The sequence below is a fragment of the Papilio xuthus genome, unplaced genomic scaffold (genome assembly GCF_000836235.2).
Source record: "Papilio xuthus unplaced genomic scaffold, Pxut_1.1 DF825783.1, whole genome shotgun sequence".
Classification (NCBI taxonomy): domain Eukaryota; kingdom Metazoa; phylum Arthropoda; class Insecta; order Lepidoptera; family Papilionidae; genus Papilio; species Papilio xuthus.
The window spans coordinates 3,540,572-3,564,728 of NW_013532866.1; the positions used below are offsets into that span (position 1 = coordinate 3,540,572).

Here is a 24,157-nt window from a genome sequence, read left to right on the forward strand (position 1 = left end):
AATTTTTGCTTCGTTATCCCTGTCTTTATCTTTGACAAAACAAAGATAATATATTTTAAATGGATATTTTGGCCTCAGAAATCCACGGTATTTACGACTTTTTTCTGTTTTTATTTTATTCTTGTATAATATGTTTGTGTTAGTATTTAGTTACAAGGAATTTTATGCCGCAAGGCACAACAAAAAGGCAAATTTTGCAAATAAAAAAAAATTGATTTGAATAATTGGTTATAGTTTCTAGTTTTATTATTAGGGCATACTATATTTAAGTGATATTAATTATATTTTAACTAACAGTTGCCCGCGACTCCGTATTCGCAGAATAAAAAAAAACATAATTAGTAATCTATGTGTACTTTCAGGCTATGTTCTATATGTATGTCAAATTTCATAGAGATTGATTCAGCCGTTCTGGAGATACATTCAAACATCCATACATCTAAACATTCTCATTTATAATATTAGTAAGATAATATAGTCTAATTCTAGTAGACGAGGGCTTCCAATCGTAGTGGAGTCTGACCCTATTTTATATTTGAGAATTTTGAAAATGTACCGCGCACATTTGTGTAGTGAAAATATCCTTTAAATTTAAACTGTCCTTGTCCATTTGAATAAAATCTTAGATAACAATTGTATAGGCAATTGATATAATGATTGTTTCGCTAGATCAATAAAAACAGCGCAACACGAGACTTGGTGCGAAGGTCGAAAGCAAATGATTGAAGTGTTGGTAATTGTTGCGATTCCTAGGTACGTAATCAGTAGTCTTACTAATATTATAAATGCGAATGTTTAGATGGATGGATGTTTGTAGAAATCTCCGGATCTGCATCATGGATATTGAAGAAATTTGACATATATGTAGAACATAGTCTGGAAGAACACATAGGCTACTTATTATTATTTTTAGGGTTCCGTACCTCATAGGAAAAAAACGGAACCCTTATAGGATTACTTTGTTGTCCGTCCGTCCGTCTGTCAAGACCCTTTTAATATTCGCCTCGCGGGCGACTGCAAGTATTCAAATAAAGACAGCGGTTGCAATTTTAAGATTTATGCTAAGTATGGGTTTCTAAGATGAAGTAGTAGAACCTATCCCCTTGGGAGATAGGTGTAAGTTATGTTGTTGGGTTTCCATTAGCTAAAATACTCCTAAACATGTCAAGCGTCACATTCGCATAATAAAGGAAAATCTCCGTTTTTCAAAGTGAACAGCTAAAAATCGTGATTAATGCTGCCGTTCTGGAGATACCAAACATCCATCCATATAAACATTCACATTTCCAATAGTAAAAAGTAAGATTGTTATCCTAATCTTTTGCATTACGCTGAATTTTAAACAACGTATGTTTAGTCTAGCTTAAAAAAATCCTCACGTGCCAAATTAAAGTTACCGACCAGAGTTCGTAGCGTGACCACTTGACTAAATAATTGCTTTGGCTAAATTGTCGCCTCTAAAGTGGGGCATGACTGGTAGGGGGGTGAAGGGGGACTCCATTGTTAGTAACTTATGAAACGTCTTTGTGTATCCTTATACGAATATATTGTAGGGAAATCAAACGGCAAAATTAGATTAAGTTTTCACTGCCCAAAGAAATGTATAAAAAACAGCTGTCGCCTGCGAATCTGTCCGTGCGGAATTAAAAATTAACATAATTAGTAGCCTATGTGTTCTTCCAAGCTGTTTTACGTCATGCCAAATTTCAGAGCTATCGGTATGTCAGTTAAAAAATGGAGATAAGATGTTTTTTGTGGATAAACTAATATAAAAACAGCTAAACGGCGGCTAAAAAACGGATATTTTCATATAGCACATGCTTAGAAATTCTATAGTTCGCTGACCGGTGTTAGCGTGCTCAACGGTTCGCCTGTCTCGAGTATTTAAAATTATAACCTAATTTATTGCAAGTAAGATAAATATTTAATTATTTCACTTGCTAAGGGTTGTTGAGTTGTACCGTAGAAACTCACGTTAAATGAAAACTGATAAAATGTAAAATTGTGTATTCAATTTAATAAAGTTCAAGATCACATCTCACTTGTTACTAATATTATAAATGCGAATTAGATGGATGGATGGATGTTTGAATGTATCTTCGGAACGGCTCAAAGGATTTTGATGAAATTTGTTATAGATGTAGAACATAGTCTGCAAGATCACATAGATTACTTATTAAGTTATTTTTTTATTTCCTCGCGATCGGAGTCGCAGACGACAGCTAATACGAAATAACTTTCAGATCAATCTTAATACAAGGATCGTATTTTGATTTTGACCGTTAATCCTTCCTCATATATAATAATGTTTAAAGTTAAAATTACAATTAACCAACATGACCACATGTGTCGCATACGCTGTGGTTGTCATGATGACGTCACTCACCATATTTATAGCATCACATGTACACTTGTTATTCTTAACTAGTTGGAGCTCGCGATGTCGTTCGTTTGGAATTAAAAAAATACTTAATTAGTAGTCTATGTGTTATTCCAGAATATGTTCTATGTCTATGCCAAATTTCATCAAGATACATGCAGCTGTTTTACAGATATCTTTTAACAAACATTCATCCATACATCCAAAATTTCGTATTTATAATATTAGTAAGAAGTTAGATGTGGTAATCATGTTTTATACGCTTTGTACTGTTGGGATGCGTTAATTTCACTTTAAGTTGTCTTGTTCTTCGCAGAAGTTTTTTTTTAATATGTAAAGACCACTGCTATTTTATTTTCACTTTATTGAATTTAAAGTTAGATACAAGTTAACTTAATCGTAGGTTATCTTACTAATATGATAAATGCGAAAGTTTCGATGTATGGGTGGATGTTTGTTAGAAGGTATCTTCGGAACGGATTCAATGATATCTCTGAAATTTGGCATACATATAGTACATAGTTTGGAAGAACACATAGGCTACTTATTAAGTTTTTACTACTTACTACTTATGAGTAAAGCTGTGTTTGTACTACAAAAACATTAATACAAATCCAAATTTTTTATCTCAGTTTCTTAAACGAAATGAAAGAGATAAAATTCTTTATATTAGTTCATATTCTTAAAGATTAGTTCAATTTTTCGACAGTGGGATTAGTGATACAGAGGTCTTGATACGTCCATATTTGTAGGTACACTTTCGCACCGACCACGCATCGACCTTGATTGGCCGTCGAACCTGCGTACCATTGATAATGCTTCACGCAAACCGGATCCAAATACGTAAGGAATTGCAGATAAATTACAAGACTGGATGACTAAATTAGTCACAGACAGAGACCCTTAGTGTGGATTATTCAACAACACTTTCCACACTCTGGCATTGCGGAGGGAAGTTTGTTCCCTCTGCATTTTATACCGCATCTACCACGGCGAGTGCTCGGAAGAATTGTTTGGCATAATTCATGCGGGCGAGTTCCGTCAGCGGACGACACGATCGCCAGGTTTCACACCATCTTGATAGCTGACAATCCACAACCGTGCGGTTTTCGCAAAATTTCTGTCTCGCACAGCGTTGTGCGAGACAGAAATTCCAGACCATAGTCTGTCCTCATCGGTATTGCCAAACTGCTACGACTTTAGGAAGGAAGAAGCGGGCTTATCATCTCAAAGTCAAGCAACGCATCTGCGGTTCCTCTGGTATTGCAGATGTCCATGGGCGTCATTGAATACCTCGTTTGTTCCCTTATTTTATAAAAAAAAAGTCATCAAAAAATTAAGCCAGGTTTTTGATTAATAGTAAATTCGTTAACTTAATTATTTATTAAATGTACGAGGCTATGACATGTTTTAACACTTTTACCGCTACTGTTTAGTTCTGAGAAATTATTTTTGTATGTAAAAATGATAGTGGCAACGAAAGTGTTAAGTTCGCAGACTAACTCCCTCCAAAGAGCAATGAACTAAGGCAGGAAGCCAAGGGGGGGTCTGGTAGGGGTTCGATAATAACATCGGTCGACAAGTCGCGACAAAATATTAATCCCTTTGCTTGGCCATAACTGTACGATTCGATTAATTTTAGGATTCCGCATACATATATGTTGTTTCAAATATAGAAACTTTGGAAACATATTTTTACTAGACAGGGGCATTTCTTGTGTATATCTACAATTTTAATTCTAAAATACACTTCATGATTAATTCATCTTTACTTTCAAAGATAAAGCAACTAGCAAATTGTGTTCGGTAGCGCGAAATTAAAAAAATATTTAGTAATAAATATAAGCTATTTAACACTGGGATAGTGTAGCTTCTCCACAGTGAAAGAATTTTTCAAATCGGTTCAATAGTTTCGGAGAATATTTAATGAAAACAAACAATCAAATCTTTCCTTTTACTAATAGCTGTAGCCCGCGATTCCGTCCGCGTGAAATAAAAAACAACTTAAGTAGTCTATGTGTTCTTCCAAACTATGTTCTACATGTGTGCGAAGTATCTTCAAAATCCGTTGATCTGTTCTGGAGCTACCTTCAAACAAATATCCATCCAACTAAATATTCGCATTTATAATATTAGTAAGAGTAAGATAGTAAGAATTAAAAAACTATGGCTAAAGAATGTAATCTTTAAAATTATGTTATGTATTTGTTTTTTTTTGTTGTTGATTGATATACAAGCTTATGTACAATTTCAACATATTCTCGTCTCGTTTACGGGACCCTCGTAATATGCACTTGTGCGTTTTCATTGTACTTGTCAGACGTGGGGCGGAAGGAACGCAGCCGAGTGAATCAGTTATTTGGCGAGACGGTTCGACGACATTTAATTTAACGATATCCCGTTTATATATCTAGATATAGTATGCAATGTGATATATAAATGTTATTTATCTATGATATTTATTAGACTTTTATTGTATATTTAGTATGAGATATCTACACTAAGGGACAGATTATTTAAACTTTAAGTCAATCCATTGCAGTTAGCATGGGTTTCTGACACTAAAATCTCTGTATAAAACATATCGTCCCTGTCATTATCTTTGACAAAACAGAGGTAACAATATGTTTTACTTAAGGATTTCATTCTCAGAAATCCACGTCTCCCTTAATTTGATGTGAAGAATCTTCACTAAGGGATAGCCTATTTAAAAGATTTTCATAGTATCGAATAGTTTTTTTTTTGTGACATTAACGTCGTGTCGTCACGGTTTTATAGATGTGAGAGTGTTTGTTTGAATTAGACTTGCATAAATGTTTTGCACGCTGCATCTATAGAGAGATGTGAAAGTGAATAAATACAATAATTTACAATCTCTCACAGTTGGTGACATCTGAAGATAGTACAAAAATATATTGACATCCTTTACTTTCTCCTTAAAAACTTTGAGATGACAATATAATGTTCTATACTGATATCTCTGTTTTTTTTCTACTCTATGTCTCTATGTGTCTGAACGTAATATTGAAAAAAGTTAAGTAGCCTATGTGTTCTTTCAGACTATGTTCTACAAAAATGTCGAATTTTAGCGAGATACTTTATGCCTTTCTGGGGTTACCTTCAAACAAACATCCATCCATCTCATCTAAACATTCACTGTTATAATATTCGTAACATTATTTATTTGCTTTGCTACTAACGAAAAAAAAATTTTTTGTCTCTCTATTCGATATTCGCGTTTGTTTGGAATAATCTCCCAAACGCCCGGACCGATTGAAGAAACGAATATAATAGGCTTTTTTTAAATTGTGCGCAGAGGAAGACGCAGGCGACCGCTAGTCACATAAGATTTTACATTTAAGTTTGTTGTGAAACTTTCAGACACCCTTAATCATCCCCTTCTTTATTAAGAGGGGTACATTAGCTACGCCAAGTGCAAGACTAGACGTCGCGTCTTTTGTTCCTGCGCGTCTGTTGACTTACGTTGCGACATGGTTCAATAGTAAGGTATTAAAACTAGTTTAAAAGTTGTAAAAAAGGATTTTTAAACGCTATGCCACTCTCTCTTTTACCTATATTTTTGAGTCAGAGACCTCGGTTACAGGGTGTTCTTAATTTCTTTTTGGATATTTATTTTTTAAACGTTTTATACAAATCTTACTAATATTATTAATAGGAATGTTTAGATCGATGGTTATTAGAAGGTATCTCCTGAATGGGTGCACAAATCTCGCTAAAATTTGACACAGATGTAAAACATAGTCCGGAAGAACACATAGCCTAGTAATTACCACGGGGAGTGTTCCGAAAAATTGTTTGGAACCATACCTGCCGCTGAGTTCCATCATCGTACGAGTCGACAGAGCGCCAAATTCCATCCTTTCCATCTCTAAGGCTGGCATCCCACAACGACGAGATTTTCGCGTACCTTTTTACCTCGCACAGCCGCGTTGTGGAATACGCTGTCCTTAGCGGTATTTCCAAACAGTTACGACTTAGGGGCCTTCAAGAAAAGAGCGTACACCTTCCTTAAAGCCCAGCATCGCATCTGCAGTTCCTCTGGCATTGCGGATGTCCATGGGCGTCGGATCAAATAATATTAGGCGATTCGTTGCTAGTTTGCCCCCCTCTCCTATAAAAAAATTGAGGTTTTTAAGTTAGTATTATGTTACAGCTTTCTAGTCGTAAATTATTTCTTTATAATATTTGTGTAGAATATTATCATAGACAAGCGTAACTATTGGTTTAATATTGATTTTTTTAATAAAACAATCTATGTTTATAATAACCGGGCTAAGTGATACGAAACTGGGTCAAGCTTGTACTAGAAATAAGAATATACATACGTTGAACAGTTTATTTGAATTTACGATATTGAGTTCCTATCTTTTTTATTTCATGTTAGTTATTCATTATTGCTATACATAATTAAGAGCGTCAGTGGCTCAGGTGTCAAGCACATGACTTGCAATCTACAGGTCGTGGGTTCGAATCCCGCCATGTACCAATGTGTTTCTCGATTCGATTTACATATGTACATTTATCTGATGTTCTTACGGTGAAGGAAAACATCGTAATGCAGCTTCCACATATCTGAGAAGAAATTCAAAGATGTGTGAAGTCAACCAACCCGCACTAGGCCAGGCGAGGGTGACTACGGCCTAATCACCCTTAACTTAGGGTAGGCTCCAAGCCCCTCAGTGAGCACGTATAGTGAGCTGGTGATGGTAATACATAATTAAAAAATGGTATTATTTTATGAGATCAAGGTTGCCAGCAAATTTGCCAATATAGATTGAAAAAGCCCACGTTACTCAGGAGTAATGAGGACTGATGGCATGAATCATCAGCTTCCTTTAAAGGTCTCGTAAAAATAGGTCCAGCCGTTTCGGAGATCAGACGGAACGCTTGCATACAGACGGACGGACAAAAAATTATTATAAATATTCAACGTTATAAGTAATGCAAATATATTTACAATCAGACACTCCATTTTTATTATATATTTGTATTTATTTTAATCATGACTGCCGTCACGATAATGAACTTGCAAACTATTTTTTTTTTAAATTGTATATTTTTGTATGTTTGTAAGGAATAATATCAAATCTTTTAGATTAAAAGCCTTCTCTGCTATCCTTTAAACATCCTAAAAGGTTTAGCAATGTATACATATTCACCCCAATTGAAGTTAGTGTTGTGATAGTTTTTCGTTTCTAATTATCTCCAAGAGATAGATGCGGGAAAACCCGCAGTGCGACAAAATCATGACGAGACGAATTTTTTCCCATTAAGCCTTATTGAAATGTTAAAATAGACACCCTGTAGATTACAACAGACATATTTTTAACTTTTTGTTTTTAAGATATGAATGTATACGTAGAATGTATCTTACTGATATTATAAATGCGAATGTTTGGATGGATGATTGTTAGAAGGTATCACCACAACGGCTGTATGGATCTCGCTGAAATTTGGTATAGATGTAGAACATAATTGGGAGGAACATATATACTATAATACTAACTAGCGGACCCGACAGACGTTGTCTGACACTGTCAAATACACTGCGATGGTAGCGCCGTCTGTCGGATCCAATGTAAAACATTCCAAAATCACAACTACTAGTAAATTAAAAATTAATAAAAAAAACATTGTCCAGCGGACAAAATTGTGAATCTAAACCATTCCCAGATCCCCTTGAACACACAAAAAATTTCATCAAAATCGCTCCAGTCGTTTGAGAGAAGTTCAGTGACATACACACTCACAGAAGAATTATATATATAAAGATTAGGGTTTTTTATTATGCGCGTACGGAGACGCAGGCGATAGCTAGTTTATAATAAGCATGACGAGTGAAATTACTTTATTTAGGTTAGTTGCATCGCGCTGAGAACCTGTCTTCATGACAGGTTTGGATAAAAATTGTTTTTTTATTTATTAGAAAGTTGTTAGATGTTAAAGTGTTATTAAGCTATCGCTATTAATGATGACTTAGCGAAATAAATAAGTAAGCAAATATAGGAAAAAGGTTACTTTAGGATGCGATATATTCGCATCTCCATGATTATTTTCTACTACATTTCGGCTGCGACTTCGTCCTCGTGGAATTAAAAAAAAAACTTAATTGGCATAATGTGTTCTTCCAGACTATGTTCTGGTCTGTATAGCTGTTATGGAGATCCAAAACCATCCATTTAAACATAATGATGTATCCTATAGGACCTAACCATTTTAAAGATTTGAGTATCATTCGATTTCTAATTATACTACTCTAAACATATATATTAACACGGCTAAACACCCACGTATATTCGTCCGGTGGCGGCACCGACTAGTTTCGAGCCCATCGGGGGCCCTTCATCAGGGTGAGTGGTACTGGTATTATTATACCACTCTCTCGTTAGTTAATAAATTATTACTTATTCTTATTCGTTGCTTCTGAAAACATTGAAAAAAATTTGCCAACTTTTATTACTTTCCCGGACAAAATCACGGTAAAAAACTAGCGTTACATGCTTAAACATCCTTCATACGAAGTTATAGGCCAATCCAATTTGATTGAGTACGCTAAACGTCCAGGTCACTGGACCTATAACAGTTTGACAGTTATGTGAGCCGCACGTGTTTTGAATGATTGTAAAATATCGATATATCGAATAATAAGGTTGAATTTAAAATCGATTTTAATTGATATGTATCATGTATATCATCAACTCACTTTACGTCCCCACTGAGGAGCTCGGAGCCTACCCTAAGTTAGGGATTTCTAGGTCATAGTCAACAACGCTGACTCAATGCGGATTGACTTCACACATATCTTTTGGTTGTATCACAATGTTATTCTTCACCGTAAGAACGTCAGATAAATATACATATGGAAATCAAAAATCGATAAACAGATTGGTACATGCCGGGATCGAACCCAAGACCTGCAGATTACAAACCCTTGAGCCACCGACGCTCTTTGAACACACATAGCTTCAAAAAAATGGAAATTTCAGTGATTATTAATTAATTTACACTCGTGTGCTGAAAAAAAAGTAAAAAAAAAGTGGACAATAGATTTAAAATGGCGAGCGTGTTGAAAGCGTAATCAATTTTCCCAGTCCGCCGACTCGCAAAGGGTTGGCGTGTTTCTAAAATTTAATACTTTGCATTTTTTCACCCTCTATCCGTGCAGAAAGTAGGGCGTGTTTGACAAAAGCTAGGTTTAATGATCTAGCTTATATTGTGTATATTAGAGGAAATTTAAAAGTAGCGCCAGTGGTAGAGAAATTTAGGAGCAGAAGGTTAGAGGTTATGCTGAAGGATGATGATCACGTAAATAAAAAAGGAATAGAAAGACCAAAGAAAGTAAGGATTGTATTAAAGTAGATATGCATAATTTTACACATTAACTACCTGTCGCCCGTGACTCCGTCCGCGCGGAATAAAAAAATAGATGTTGGCCGATTCTCAGACCTACTCAATATGCTCACAAAATTTCATGAGAATCGGTCAAGCCGTTTCGGAGGAGTATGGGAACGAAAATTGTGACACGAGAATTTTATATATAAGATTAAATCCTTTGTCGCGAATGGCGCGCTTACATTGCAAAGTCAAGTGTCAGAATGATTAGTGAGGGGACATAAACGTCGACATTTTAGTAAGGCTAGTGTTGTGCCAGTACACCGGTATAGTATCGGATTTTCTTCCTAACAATAAGAAGGTAGGGAACTCATATATGTTGGCTGATAGAGATGCATAAAGTACAGTACCTGGATGACCGCTTTGCTCGGTATTTTTTTTTAAATTGTGTTTTATACGTCCCCACCGAGGGACTCGGAGCCTACCCTAAGTTAAGGGTGATTAAGCCATAGTCAACCACGCTGGCCAAGTGCGGGTTGATTTCACACATATCTTTTGAATTTCGACTCAGATATGTGCAGGTTGCATCACGATGTTGTAAGAACATCGGATAAATGTACATATGTAAATCGGAAATCGAAAAACTCATTGGTACATGGCGGGATTCGAACTCAGGACCTGCGGATTGCAAGTCAAGTGCTTGACCACTGAGTCACCGACGTTCCTGTAGTTCCTTCAGTAACACACAATGCCGGATGGTATTATTTACAAGAACCTAATCAATCTGGTGTCCCACTTGGCTAGTACTACACTGCGCGTAGCCAAATATTAGTAGGTTACATTTCTTAAATTGATTAAACGTTTAAATTATACGCGCAGCAACTAATACTCGGAGAAAAGGAGTAAAATATGTTATATTCCATAGTTTTAATTACAAAACTAACGGTGACTTGTGACTTCGTCATCGTAGAATTAAAAAAAATAGCCGATGTTACTCCAGTATACTTGAGGTACCTTCCAATAAAAGTTCCATTAAAATAGGTCCAGCCGTTTCGAAGGTTAACCGGCACAAACACAGATTTTGCGGAAAGACAGATTTTTCAACAGTGGTAGAGCCCGCTTTAATATCTTCGCACGAATCGGCCCTTCTCGCCCGGTGAAATACCACGACCACACAGAAGACACGCGTCAAGTGGAAGCTATTCTGCGTTTCATCTGATGTGTGTGCGTCCCGGAGGCCTAATTTAGTCCTCTTTCCCTTCCCACCCTTTTTCTCATAATGAAAGGATGGGAAGTGGAAGTGGACTTTCCGGATGAGAGGATGCATGGGAAGGGAAGATCTTTTCCTTCTGTGCATCCTCTCCTCCGTCGATTAAAGGTAGGCAACGAATATGCAATTGCGTATGTCTATGGGCAACGGTCACTTCGCTATTTTAGCGACTTCAGGTGGCCGCTCGCTCGTTTGCCACCTTATGATATAAAAAAAAGACAAACTGGCAGACAGACAATTTTATTTGTGACTTTCGTAAATTCCTTTTAATCATTTAAACTCGTTAATCACCTGCACAAATATATTCGGTTATGTCAAATGACTGTTAATGCTTTGTTTTTTTTCGATGGTGGAACGCACCTTAATATAACTCAAAGTATTTAACCTGTATCAATGCATTGACAATAAAGTGGCCAATCTCATTTATAGTTATCGTAACACTAAATGCACGCTATCCCCCTTATCATCGGATATCACGACCTTGTGATAAGCCTTTGTTTCGGCAAATGGAATGCTTACGTAATACCTTTGTTGCAGTTTCACCTGCACAAACTGATTAACCGTAGGGTTTTGAGACTAAAATCTCTGTGTAAAACATATCTGCATCCTTGTCATTACCTTTGACGAAATAGAGACAACAATATAACAACGGGGTTTTTGGGCTATTTTTTGGATTTCTTGTGAACTTGTCTTGTCGGAGTTCAAACTAGCTATATATTTAAGCTATGGATTATCTATTAACTTTTTATTAAGACAGAGGAGAGGCCAAACAGGAGAAAAGTATTTTTCCTATCCATTTCTTTTGTTTAGTAGCCTACCTTATCCATACTTTATCAGAAACTGGTAGGATGAGGATTATGAAATTTGGCTTCGTTGTAGTAATTACGTTTTTTTAAGTCAGCTATTATACTGATAAATGATTGATGACGAATAAAAAATCGATACTTGAATCGATTATCGATTGCGTGACATGATTAATCAAATCAATGTGCAACATTGTCTGTTACTTGGACTAACTCGTAAATGTTTCGTCGACCCCGTCTCTGAACTGTTGCAAATTAACTCGTCACTTTAATCACTTACGCGTGAGTGCGCAATCCTTAATTTAATTCGTACAGATAGGAATAGCACAAGCAAGCAAGAACAGTTAGGGACGTTTATTTACTAGTCAGTTCCGTGAAATCTCACTTGATACTTGCATAAATAAGTCGAATAGTTGTCGATAAGCGTCGGTGGCTCAAGGGCGAAGCTCTTTACTTGTAATCTGCAGGTTCTGAGTTCAAATTCCGACGTGTACCAATGTATTTTTCGATTTACATCTGTACATTTATCCGACGCTCTTAGGGTGAAGGAAAACATCGTGATGCACATATCTGAGAAGATATTCAAAGATATGTGAGAACTCAACCCGCATTGGGCCAGCATTGACTATGGCTTAGTCACTAACTTCGAATAGGCTCCGAGCCCCTTAGTGGAGGCGTATAGTGAACTGATGATGAATACTTGTCATAGCAGCAAACATTCTCTGTATTTTAGCTCTTAAATTCATAATATAGAAGGCAACATAAATCTCCAAAACCTGGCGATTTAAGTAGCTAAGCAACTTACATAATACAATGTCATAGAGCTTCATACACAAGCAAGCGTCATGCACAATTTGTTCTTTAGTCCCTAAAACCAGTCGCTCGTAACTTGTTTGTCAAGATCAACAAAAAATCAGAGATGACAATTTGTCTCGTATACTAGTTTCGACCAGTGGAAACCCAAAGTATACAGTACAGGCACAACTAGGCCGGCTATTACAATCACAAATTGATATCTTCCCGGTAGAGTCGTCGCAATGTTCCGACATTATGTAACTGGCGTTTTGATAGCATGCAACCATATATGCATGTCTGTTTGTCTCATTGAAATTATAACGAAGACCGTAACCTACTATACTTATCCTTTTTGTGTCCCCCTTCTCTGTCCATTGATGGAATACGCCGAAATAGCGAAGCCACCGCTCTCCATAGACATCCGCAATTGCAGATGTGTTGACTTTAATCGACGGATAAGTGGACAGTAAAGGATATTTCCCATTCTTATACGTCACCTCCTCCGTTATAAGAAAAGGGTTGAAAGGGGACTAAAAATAAGCCTTCCCTCCTTGCTTCTATTTGACGCGTGTCTTCTGTGTGGTCGTGGTATTGCACAGGTAGAGCTTGCCCATTTGGGCAGCAAATGTTTTTGTTGCTGACATCTACCATTATTACTATTACAGTGATTATTTATCTTACTAATAAAATAAATGCAAATGTTTGGATGGAAGGTATCTCTAGAACGGTTCCATGGATCTCGCTGAAATTTCGCACAGCATTAGAACATAGTCTGGAAGAACACATAGGCTAATAATTAAGTTTTTTTTAATTTCTCGCGGACGGAGGGAAACAGCTAGTTTATAATAAATAAATTATCAATTACACAATTATATCTTCTATATGTAGTCGGTGTAGGGAGGAATAATTAGCTACAGCGTAGGCGATGACCCGAATGCGTTCGGTCGACCACTTTGTTGATTTAAGTATACCAATAGACCAATGGACCATCGATTAGGAATGCAAGTACATAACAGGTCCTAATTTGATCAACAATTTAAACTTGGATTAATATAACATTATGTTTAAAATGTTAAAGATCTTCGGGAGCTAAATGTCCGGGAATGGGTTGAGATCGGGGATCTCGTCCGGGATTGGGGAAAGTGGAGACATGTTGTCGAAGGTCAAGACCCATCTTAGAATAGACGTCATCTTAGAAAATGTTCAACAAAGTCATACAGAACATTTAAAATGTATTTGAAATAGACAAATAACAATTGTTTTATTAACAATTGGAAATTACAAAAAAATTCTAACCTAACATAACCCAACAATTGATTTTAAAAATCGATTTTAATTAATTTCTATGAGAGGAAGATAAATGGATTGATTGTCTTCTGAACGATAGATTAAGTTTTTCTATTGCTATTACAAACTAGAGATATAGAGAAATCAGACACGAAACACATATGTTTAACTATTGTCGGTTCTGCTAATATGTAGCTATAATAATTTAAAAGACTTCGTAATCCATGAACAACTTTTAATTCCAGGCAAAACGTCTCAACGGCAATGGCGAGCTTGCCGCCATCAAGGTGATAAAGCTGGAGCCGGGTGATGACTTCGCCATCATCCAGCAGGAGATTCTGATGATGAAAGACTGCCGGCATCCCAATATCGTCGCATACTATGGCTCGTATCTGCGCAGAGACAAGCTATGGATCAGCATGGAATACTGCGGTGGAGGCAGTTTGCAGGTAATGTGGATACTTAGTCTATTGTGTTAGGGTGAGAGTTAGGTTCAGCTGGTGCAATACCACGACCACACAGAAGACAGGCGTCAAGAGGAAGAAATTCTGCGTAAAGTCTGATGAGTATGCGACCCACAGGCCTTATTTTATTCCCCTTTCCATTCCCACCACTTTTCTTAAAAGAATTAGATTTGACTGAGAAGTGGACGCATAGGAAAAGGATATATGCTTTTTCTGTGCGTTCTCTCCTCTGTAGAATATAGGTAGGCAATGCATCTACAATTGCTGATGTCTATGGGCTGCGTTCGCTTAATCATTTCGGCGAATTCAGATGGCTGCTTGTTTATTTGCAACATTAATATAAAAACGGATGCAATTTCCATGCATATATGTTTATGTTGAACTTGTATGTTTGTTCATTCCAGGATATCTATCATGTAACCGGCCCGCTGACAGAGCTGCAGATAGCTTACATGTGCCGAGAGACCCTCACCGGTCTCTCGTATCTACATAGCATGGGGAAGATGCATAGGTATGTAGAGGTTTTCAAGTATATTAACGGCTCTGAACATCGTACGAGTCGATACACAATATTGATGTATAGGACATAAAGGAATGCATGGAAGGCACAGCGCAATGCAGATGACCTTGAGCCTCTAAGATATTTGAAAAATACTATAGTATCTTTATATTGTACTAGCTATCGCCCGCGACTCCGTCCAAATTAAAAAAAGGACCCTATGTGTTCTTCCAGACTATGTTCTACATTTATGTCAAATTTCTTCAAAATCCTTGGAGCTGTTCTGGAGATACATTCAAACAAACACCTTTATAATCAAGAAACTCGGGTTAGTGAAGCCTTTTAAAGACTCTAGCTTGTTCAGATTCGATGAATTATCGAATAGTACATGTAACAGACAGATTTTTTTTTATTTCATGGCGTTTTATCTCTATCGATCAAATATTGCCATGTTTTTTCTATACACGTAGATGTATGAATGTGGAAGAAGTGACTGAATGAGTATGATGTCAAGTTTAAGTTCTCAGTTCCTGTCTGTATAGAAAAAACACTTTTGTAGTTGGTTAACTTTAATTACAGGGATATCAAAGGTGCTAATATATTGCTGACTGAATGCGGAGATGTGAAATTAGCGGACTTTGGCGTATCTGCGCAGATTACAGCTACTATTAATAAAAGAAAATCTTTTATTGGGACGCCGTATTGGATGGCACCCGAGGTAAGACTAAGGGAACATACCCATACTATGTGACCCGTTCAGGGGGGGCGAAGTCCTTAAAATACTACGGTCATTCTCAGGAGCGGGGGGGGGCTCAGATTTTAGTCACGTAGTCGTTACTTGTTATTTTTTTCATAATACATAATTCACTAGTAATTTAAGTATGCATGCAGTCTTATGCTATAAAGAGGAGTTTGAGCCAATTTTTTTTTTCCTGTGAAATGATTAAAAATCATAATTATGAATTACTACGTAAAAACTAAAGGCTTTGGCATGTACTACGAGTGGTCACCGAGGAGAGGGAGGGGTCGAAAAAACTAAAAAAGTAGGTCAAGTAGTATGGGTATGTTCCCTAATCAGAAAAATAATGCTATAATAGATAAAATAGCGCCATCTATTGGCTGCCGTTTTGAAACAAAATTTTTATATTTATTATCTACATAAAAAAAAAATTTACATGTCACATTTTTAGCAGTTAGGAATGTACTCGAAATCATCCAAAAAAAGATTTTGCAATTAATAAAAAAAAATGGGGAATGAGATTTGAACTCGAACTTTTTTCTATTTTTTCAGAATTTCATCTCTCTCGTTTAATATATGTGTTTTGTATCGATTTAATATACCTTATGACACTCTGTTGAAGAAGACGAATCGAATGACACCTCATTCACCAAAATCGGTTCAGGAATTTAGACTGTAGGCCGTAACAAATAAATCCATAAAAAAGTATAGTAGAAGGCAATAATGATAAATAATTTCCAGGTTGCTGCTGTAGAAAGGAAGGGTGGTTACAACCAGCTCTGTGATATCTGGGCTTGTGGGATAACTGCCATTGGTAAGTAAAGACGACCGAATATGTAAGGATGGAAGAGCGTTAGGATTAAGATGAATTTTGGAATATTATGTTATATAATAAAAAGATAAAATGAAAATATTAAATAGAATTATTAGAAATAAGGAGAAAAGCACGCACTGTTACAAGAATATATTTACAACTGATGGTTTAAAAATAGAGAAAAAGGAAGAAAAAACATATAAAGTTCTAAATTCAAAAATATAACAATTATGAATAAAAAAGTCTAAAAAGTTCCGTATCTGTCGGCAACAGTAAGATTACTTAAAATAAACTATTATAATTAACAACTTATAATAAGACTATTCAATTTATTTATATTCTACTAGCTGTAGCTTGCGACTTCGTCCGCGTGGGATTAAAAAAAAACTTAATTAGCCTATATGTTATTCCAGGCTATGTTCTACATGTCAAATTTCAGCAAGATCTGGAGATACCTTCAAACAAACATCCATTTAAACATTCGTATTTATAATATTAGTAACTAATTTAACATCTAGAACATTCTCCTTATTCCAGAATTAGCAGAACTCCAGCCGCCGATGTTTGAGCTGCATCCGATGCGGGTTCTCTTCCTGATGTCAAAGTCTGGCTTCAAGCCGCCGCAGCTCAAGGAACGTGAACGCTGGTCCCAGGTCTTCCACGCCTTCCTCAAGCTCGCACTCACTAAGAATCCAAAGAAACGACCCACCGCTGATAAACTGCTGCAAGTAAGTACACGGTTATTTATTAGTACCTAACAGTCGCCTGAGACTTCTTCAGCGAAGAAGAATATATTAAAACTAGTCTACTCGTAATATGCTATCTTTCAGTCTAAGTGCCGTTAAAATAGGTCCATCCGTTCCGCAGATTACCTGGAACAAACGTGTTCTTGCAGACATACATAAAGATAAAAAAAAAATATTTGACTTTTCGTTATCAGCTACGTAATTTGTACGAAATGTATGTTTTAATTTCATTATTTATCATGAAAATTTCTTTTTTAAAGTTCTTCTTCCTTTTTGAAGTACTAAAAAGTTATGTTGTCTGTCCGCAGCACCCATTCTTCCAGCAAGAGATGAGCAAGCGGCTGGCGATAGAACTGCTACAGAAGTACTCCAACCCGCCAAGCCATTGCAGCAGTCAGGAGCTGGATGAGGACGGGGTGAGAGTTTACCTCGAGTTGTCTTTAGTAGGAAATAAATAGCGCCTGCTAATATTATCGCGGCAAAAATTCCTAATATATAAATAGCGCCTGCTGATAATATAGCAGCAATTACACAAAAAAGAAGTTTTGTAGAAATTAATTTTTAAATCATCAATTTTATTATGATTTTGCTTTATTTTCAGGCAATATCAAACGTACCACAACGTATAGCATCAAAACACACCGGCCGTGGTCGAAGAGTATTAGGAGAGCCCGATATACCTGGCGCTGCGCCCTCGAGACCTCGTAGTCTGGCAGATAGGGCTCCACCGAGAGCCCTAAAACCTGTCACCCGTGTGTCAAGACCCACATCATTGCTAGATGAAATACCAAACCCGAGGTTACTGGGTGAAGTACCCCCAGAAAGAAGGGTATATGATGATTCGCCGGTGGTGGATTTGGATGAAGATGAAGAAATGGGATTAAAGTCTATACCACAAGTGATTAATTTCAGTGCTGATGTTAGTAGAAGTTGTGATGGTGATACAGTTAAAAGAAATGGTAAGTGTAAGAAAAATTCTAGTTTTATATGTAGTAGGGTTATCGAGACAGTTTTAGTCCGTTCATCATGTTTTATATAAATTGGCAATATTAGTATATGTTTATTGGTTTTATACTTTTAGACATTATTTATTAAAATCATTTGTCACGAGCGACGTGCTTTCGTTACTTTTCAAGTGTCAGAATGATTAGTGAGGGGACATAAACGTCGACATATTAGTAAAGCTAGTGTTGCGCCAGTACACCGGCATACTGTCGGATTTTCTTCCTAACTATACTTATAACTGTAAATAGGACTGTATAGATACTTGAATCAGTAATAAAATGGTGTAAATATATGCTATTTTATTCAAGCTTACAAAACATTGTTTTAATAATTTCCAAATTAGTTTCCGTTGACATTCAATCTAAGACATTAACTTTTTATTAATTCTAATAAAATATAGTGTTTGATATTGTTATGAAGAAAATCCGACACTGCCGGTGTACTGGCAGCACTAGCCTTACAAAAATATCGACGTTTATGTCCCCTCACTAATCCTGACAATTGACTTTGTAACGAAAGCGCGTCATTCGCGACAAAGAATTCTAACTAATAATGACTAAAACTACTTATGTAATATAAAAAAATGTAAAATTACATAATAATAATTGGTCCTTTATAAATAGGTTTTAAATTAAGACTTAATTTTTTTTTAATCCAAACAGATTTTTTAAAAGTTTTTAATCATCGTAATTTCAGCTGAATTCCATAGACAAACGAGCGACGACTGGAGTGTAGCCTCTCTCATGAGTTGTCCAAAACACAACCCCTTGTCACAGGAACTGCAAGATCTATCCACAGATACGATGCCATCCAGTGAGAAGTAAGTGACGATATGTTTCTTATCTATCGCTTCTTATTGTCTATACTTCTTACTGTTATTATCAATCTTAATTACGACCCCCAAAGTATATTACTGACACCCCCAAAAAATGGGGCTCTAAGTCTATTAGTATATAGAAGCGCCAATAGCCTAATGGTTAAGGGTACGGATTTCCGATAATATAGTCGAGAGTTCAAATCTCACCATTCTACTATTGTAAACCATATCCTATCACAAGCTTAGAGCTAAGGGAACTTACCCATACTACGTGATCTTTTTTTAGTTTTTTCGACAACTCCCTCCCCTCGTTGACCACTCGTAGTAAATGCCAAGACTCTCCCTCCCTTTAGTTTTTCGTAGTAATTCATAATTATGAATTTTAATCATTTCACAGGCGAAAATTGAAAAAAATAATAATTTGGCTCATACTCTTCTTTATAGCATAAGACTGCATGCATACTTAAATTACCAGTGAATTATGTATTATGAAAAAAAAACAAGTAACGACTACGTGACTAAAACCTGAGCCACCCCCCCGCTCCCGTGACTGACTGTAGTATTTTAAAGACTCCGTTCCAAACCCCCCTCCCCTAAACGGGTCACGTAGTATGGGTACGTTCCCTTAGTCGGAATGGTAAAAAGAAATATTAGTAAAATCATAAAAATGTAATTAAAAAGTTATGGATTTATTTGCTTTATGGTTTTGTAGATGTGTAAAAATTAAGATTTTTTTTTTGGGAGTCGTAATCCATAGATCGAAAATGACTTGTCTGTGGTCTGTCATTATTTATTTATATTATTTTCTGTATATTATTATTTTATAGCAAGTGGTGTCGGGTGATCACTGGTGATGATATTATGCGAATGAGTTTAAGGTATTTTTTTTTTAATTTACAGATTTTCTTTTTTTTTCTTTGATGTTAATTATCTATGGTTTTGCGGATTTTCCTTTGATTTCTAACATATTAATGGGTGTTTTGTGTCTGTTTGTTTATCTGTGTGACAGTTTTGTTATATTTGTTACGTATATGACTTTTATTCAAATTTTTATCACTTCGCTATGAGAATTATTACAAGTCTAATAAAATAAATTACATAGCTATCGCTTTTTTACTACTTATGCGTGCCGGAGGTCTAATTTTAGCCCATTTTTCCTTTCCACATTGATGTAAAGTGGATTTGACGGAGAAGGAGACGTATAGGTATTTCCAAATTAATACGACTTGGGGCACTTCAAGAAGCGAGCATACCCTTAAAGGCCGACAACGCATTTGCAGTTCCTCTGGTATTGTAGATGTCCATGGGTGTCGTTGATCACCTCGGTGTTCCCGCCGCTCGTTTGCCCCCTTCTCTTATAAAAAAATAGGTAGGGGAAAATTTGTCTGTCTGTGCGTCCCCCTCCTCCGTTTGATAAAGAGTAACAGCGCATCTACAATTGTGGATGTTAATGGGCAGCGGTCGTATCGTTATTTCGGCCGCTTGTTCATTTGCCACCTTATGATATAAAAAAAACTATCAGATGAAGAAAACGACATACAAGTGTGTCAAAGATCTCGTGATACTTTTTGACATTCACATCGAAGGCGCTAATCTGTTATAGTACCTTTGGTTTACTTAAAAAATATATCCCCTATGGGCAGGGGACTGGTGGCCAAACTAAGGTACCCTGTGTTATGGATCACCAGTCCCTGGTTTTTGGTATCAGGTCCCAGAACTTTGGTCTAGTGTCACATTAGTTTGCACTTTATATCATCATCAGCTCACTACACGTCCCCACTGTGGGGCTCGGAGCCTACTCTAAGTTAAGGGTGTTTAGGCCATAGTCAACCACGCTGGCCAAGTACGAGTTGACTTCACACATATCTTTGAATTTCTTCTCAGATATGTGCAGCATCACGATGTTTTCCTTCACCGTAAGAACGTCGGATAAATGTACATATGTAAATCGGAAATCGAAAAACATATTGGTACATGGCGGGATACGAACCCAGGACCTGCAGATTGCAAGTCAAGTGCTCCACGCGCACTTTATATATTTCGAAATTAATATTTTATCCATCAGTCGACAAAGTAACATATCTTAAAAGATCTTATAGTAATTTGTATGGATTTGTTTTCTTTAGACTTGTAATAATTCGATATACGGCAATAGGCGATGTTGTTGAGTGAAAAGAATGCATCATAATGTGTCTATTTAAGATAGATTAGTTTGACTATTCAATAGATATGGGTTGAGTAAAATCGATTTTGAATCGATTTTCGATGTATGTTCTCATTGAACTCGCAATCGAAAATATCCTGATTGTTGTTTTTCAATTACAATATAAATAAAACTGTTTCTTTCTACACCTAAATTATTCTTCGTAACTACATAAATAAAATATTAAACTAAAAATTGTGGTGTTGACAAACAAAAAAAATGTATGTGATTTTTTTTTTAATTTAATTTTTTTTCAATTAAAAAGCGTCAATAGAATAATGCCTTATGGTTAAGGGTACGGATTTCCGACCACGAAGTCGGGGGACCGAATCCCGCCATTCGACTATTCTCGTAAACCATATCCTAGCACAAGCCTAAAGCTTAGTTGGAATGGTAAAAGAAATATTAGTAAATTTTAAAAAAAATTGCTAATATTTTAATTTAAAAAAAAAATGTGCGATACATAGCGTATTTGTTTGATTAATTTTATTACAAGATCGATACTCGATAGTTTATAGTTGTTATAGCGCGTACGGTTCAACACTATAGCACCCGTCCATTAAGTACAACATTAATCTTCATACAAAATTAATTCGATACTTGGCTTTCGTAATCAAACTAATCTATCTTAAATAGACACACTAAAGTTATCAGGAAATGCATGGACATGGCTTTATGCCATTGGCTTACATGACACTGAAATGATAGGTCTTAAAACATGAATCATGCTTATAATCGTACGAGTCGACAGAGCGCCATATTCCATCGTTTCCATCTCGATGGCTGGCATTCCACAGCGACGAGATTTTCGCGTAACTTTTTACCTCGCACAGCCGCGTTGTGGAATACCCTGTCCTCAGCGGTATTTCCAAATAGTTACGACTTAGAGGCCTTCAAGAAGAGACCGTACACCTTCCTTAAAGGCCGGCAACGCATCTGCGGTTGCTCTGGCGTTGCGGATGTCCATGGGTCGGTCCATGTCGTCGGATCAAATAATATTGGCGATTCGTTGCTCGTTTGCCCCCTACTCTTATAAAAAAAAATCTACAGTGGTTGTCAGAGATTAGTAGAAGTTTTGAATTCTCTATGGAAAGTTATAGGTAGGCAAAGCACATGCAATTGCGTATGTCTATGGGCAACGGTCACTTCGCTATTTCAGCGATTTCAAGTGGCCGCTCGCTCGTTTGCCACCTTATCATATAAAAAAAAATATTAAGAAACAAAAGATCGATATGTCAAATCTTTGTAAGGTCGTATATTGATTTTAGGGTCCAAATAATTTTTTTATTGAACAATTAAATTTAACAAAATGGATTTTTACAATATTTCTTATGTAAATAAATAGGTATTAAAATAAACTACATAATGTAAATAACATTTTTAACTTCAAATATAGTCTAGATTTTTTCGATAAATAGATGAATTATCGTAATAATGAATCTTAATAGATGTATTATTAATAGTGGATTTTCAAATGTCATGTTCAATTTAGAAAACACATTCAGACGACATGTCAAAGTTTCCCGCCTAAATGTCAGGTAAGTACAAAATGGGGGGAATAGGAGTATAAGCTTTTTTATCTGTCCATCAATCTCATTGCACATTTAAGTATGGTTTAAAATTGCTAAAAAAGCTGTGATAGTTTTTTTTTATTTTACTTCTGTCGAGTAAAAAAGGATAACCTCAAAATTTGACATTAAGAAAATTTATTGATAAAATTGTATTAATTAATCCTAATCCACTTATAGAGTTTATTTAATATCGAAGATTCAAATATTTAAGTAACCTAAAATAACTGCTTTGTTTCGCTTACAAATTATATGTGTCTCTCTCTCTCTCTATTTCTCTCTTTTTCTCTCATTGCCTAATATTTCTTACATTGTACTATTAAATATTATATATTAAAGAAAAGTCCAACTCACAATTGAATATTAAAGATAATTTTTCTTTATTTTTTATTATTTCGTGAAAAACCAAACATCCTGTGAATATTTATAACAACTTTAGACCATACGTACATATAAATAGAGTTGATAACGGCACATCGCCGGCACATGTTTGTAAGATGTCTCTCTTGTTTTAGGAGCCTCTTGCAATATATTGACGAAGAGTTAATGCTAAGGTAAACAGAGAGGTTATACGCTGCATGACAAAAATTATATGGTGATAGTATTTAACTAAATCAATACTTCAATTTTATTAACAAATGTTATGTACAAAAATTTGTGAATACTAAAATATCTTACGGTAGCTCGTCACTCGTGACTCTGTCCGCGAAGAATTAAAAAAAAACCTATGCGTTCCAGAATGATCTATATGTATGCCAAATTTCATCTGAGATCTGTCAAATTCTGGTGATACCTTTAAACATTTCTTACTAATATTATAAAGGCGAAAGTTTGGACTGTATATGTTTTATTATGACAAGGAAAAATATAGTAAAATAGGTGTATTTTAATGAAAAGGAAAGTGAACAGTGTTGCCAAGTTATAAACCGATTTCACAATTAACTAAATGTTGTCATAATTTTATTTTAAAATTCCTACTAAATGTTGGTGATTCCAACAATATTTATATAAGTAATATTAAATAACTAGCTGTTGCCCACGTATTCGTTCGCGTGGTATTAAAAAAAAACTTAATAGCTTATGTGTTCTGCCAGAATATATTCTATATTTATGCCAAATTACATCGAGATCCTTTCAGTCGTTCTGGAGATACTTTCAAACAAACATCCATCTAAACATTCGCATTTATAATATTAGTAAGATAATAAGATAAGATTTATTAAAAGCCGTCTAATATTAACGTTTCTTTTTAAAGTTTAAGTGTTGATTTATAACTTAGTATAGTTGAAAAAGTTCGAAGTAACATTAAGTATATATATAAGTATATAAAAGAGTTTATATAATACATTTATGTATTTGCAGTATTAACAGTAGACGTATTTAAATATTAAAACAGTTTAAGAATAGAATTAGA

At 35.7% G+C, this 24,157-nt stretch overlaps 1 protein-coding gene across 4 annotated transcripts in view; it reads left to right on the top strand.

The window, feature by feature from the left end:
- The window catches only part of hppy (MAP4K3-like protein hppy), a 34,632-nt gene that overhangs the window by 2,943 nt on the left and 7,532 nt on the right, over nucleotides 1–24,157 (top strand). Inside the window, exons 2-11 of one of the 4 annotated variants that reach the window (XM_013323116.1) lie at nucleotides 14,134–14,337; nucleotides 14,757–14,863; nucleotides 15,431–15,569; nucleotides 16,332–16,404; nucleotides 16,942–17,132; nucleotides 17,459–17,566; nucleotides 17,752–18,109; nucleotides 18,852–18,975; nucleotides 19,800–19,850; nucleotides 23,259–23,297. In XM_013323116.1, the coding sequence (XP_013178570.1) occupies nucleotides 14,134–14,337; nucleotides 14,757–14,863; nucleotides 15,431–15,569; nucleotides 16,332–16,404; nucleotides 16,942–17,132; nucleotides 17,459–17,566; nucleotides 17,752–18,109; nucleotides 18,852–18,975; nucleotides 19,800–19,850; nucleotides 23,259–23,297 (1,394 nt within the window). The remainder of the gene's footprint in view (nucleotides 1–14,133; nucleotides 14,338–14,756; nucleotides 14,864–15,430; nucleotides 15,570–16,331; nucleotides 16,405–16,941; nucleotides 17,133–17,458; nucleotides 17,567–17,751; nucleotides 18,110–18,851; nucleotides 18,976–19,799; nucleotides 19,851–23,258; nucleotides 23,298–24,157) is intronic. The other 3 variants (XM_013323117.1, XM_013323118.1, XM_013323119.1) reach the window with 3 other exon arrangements.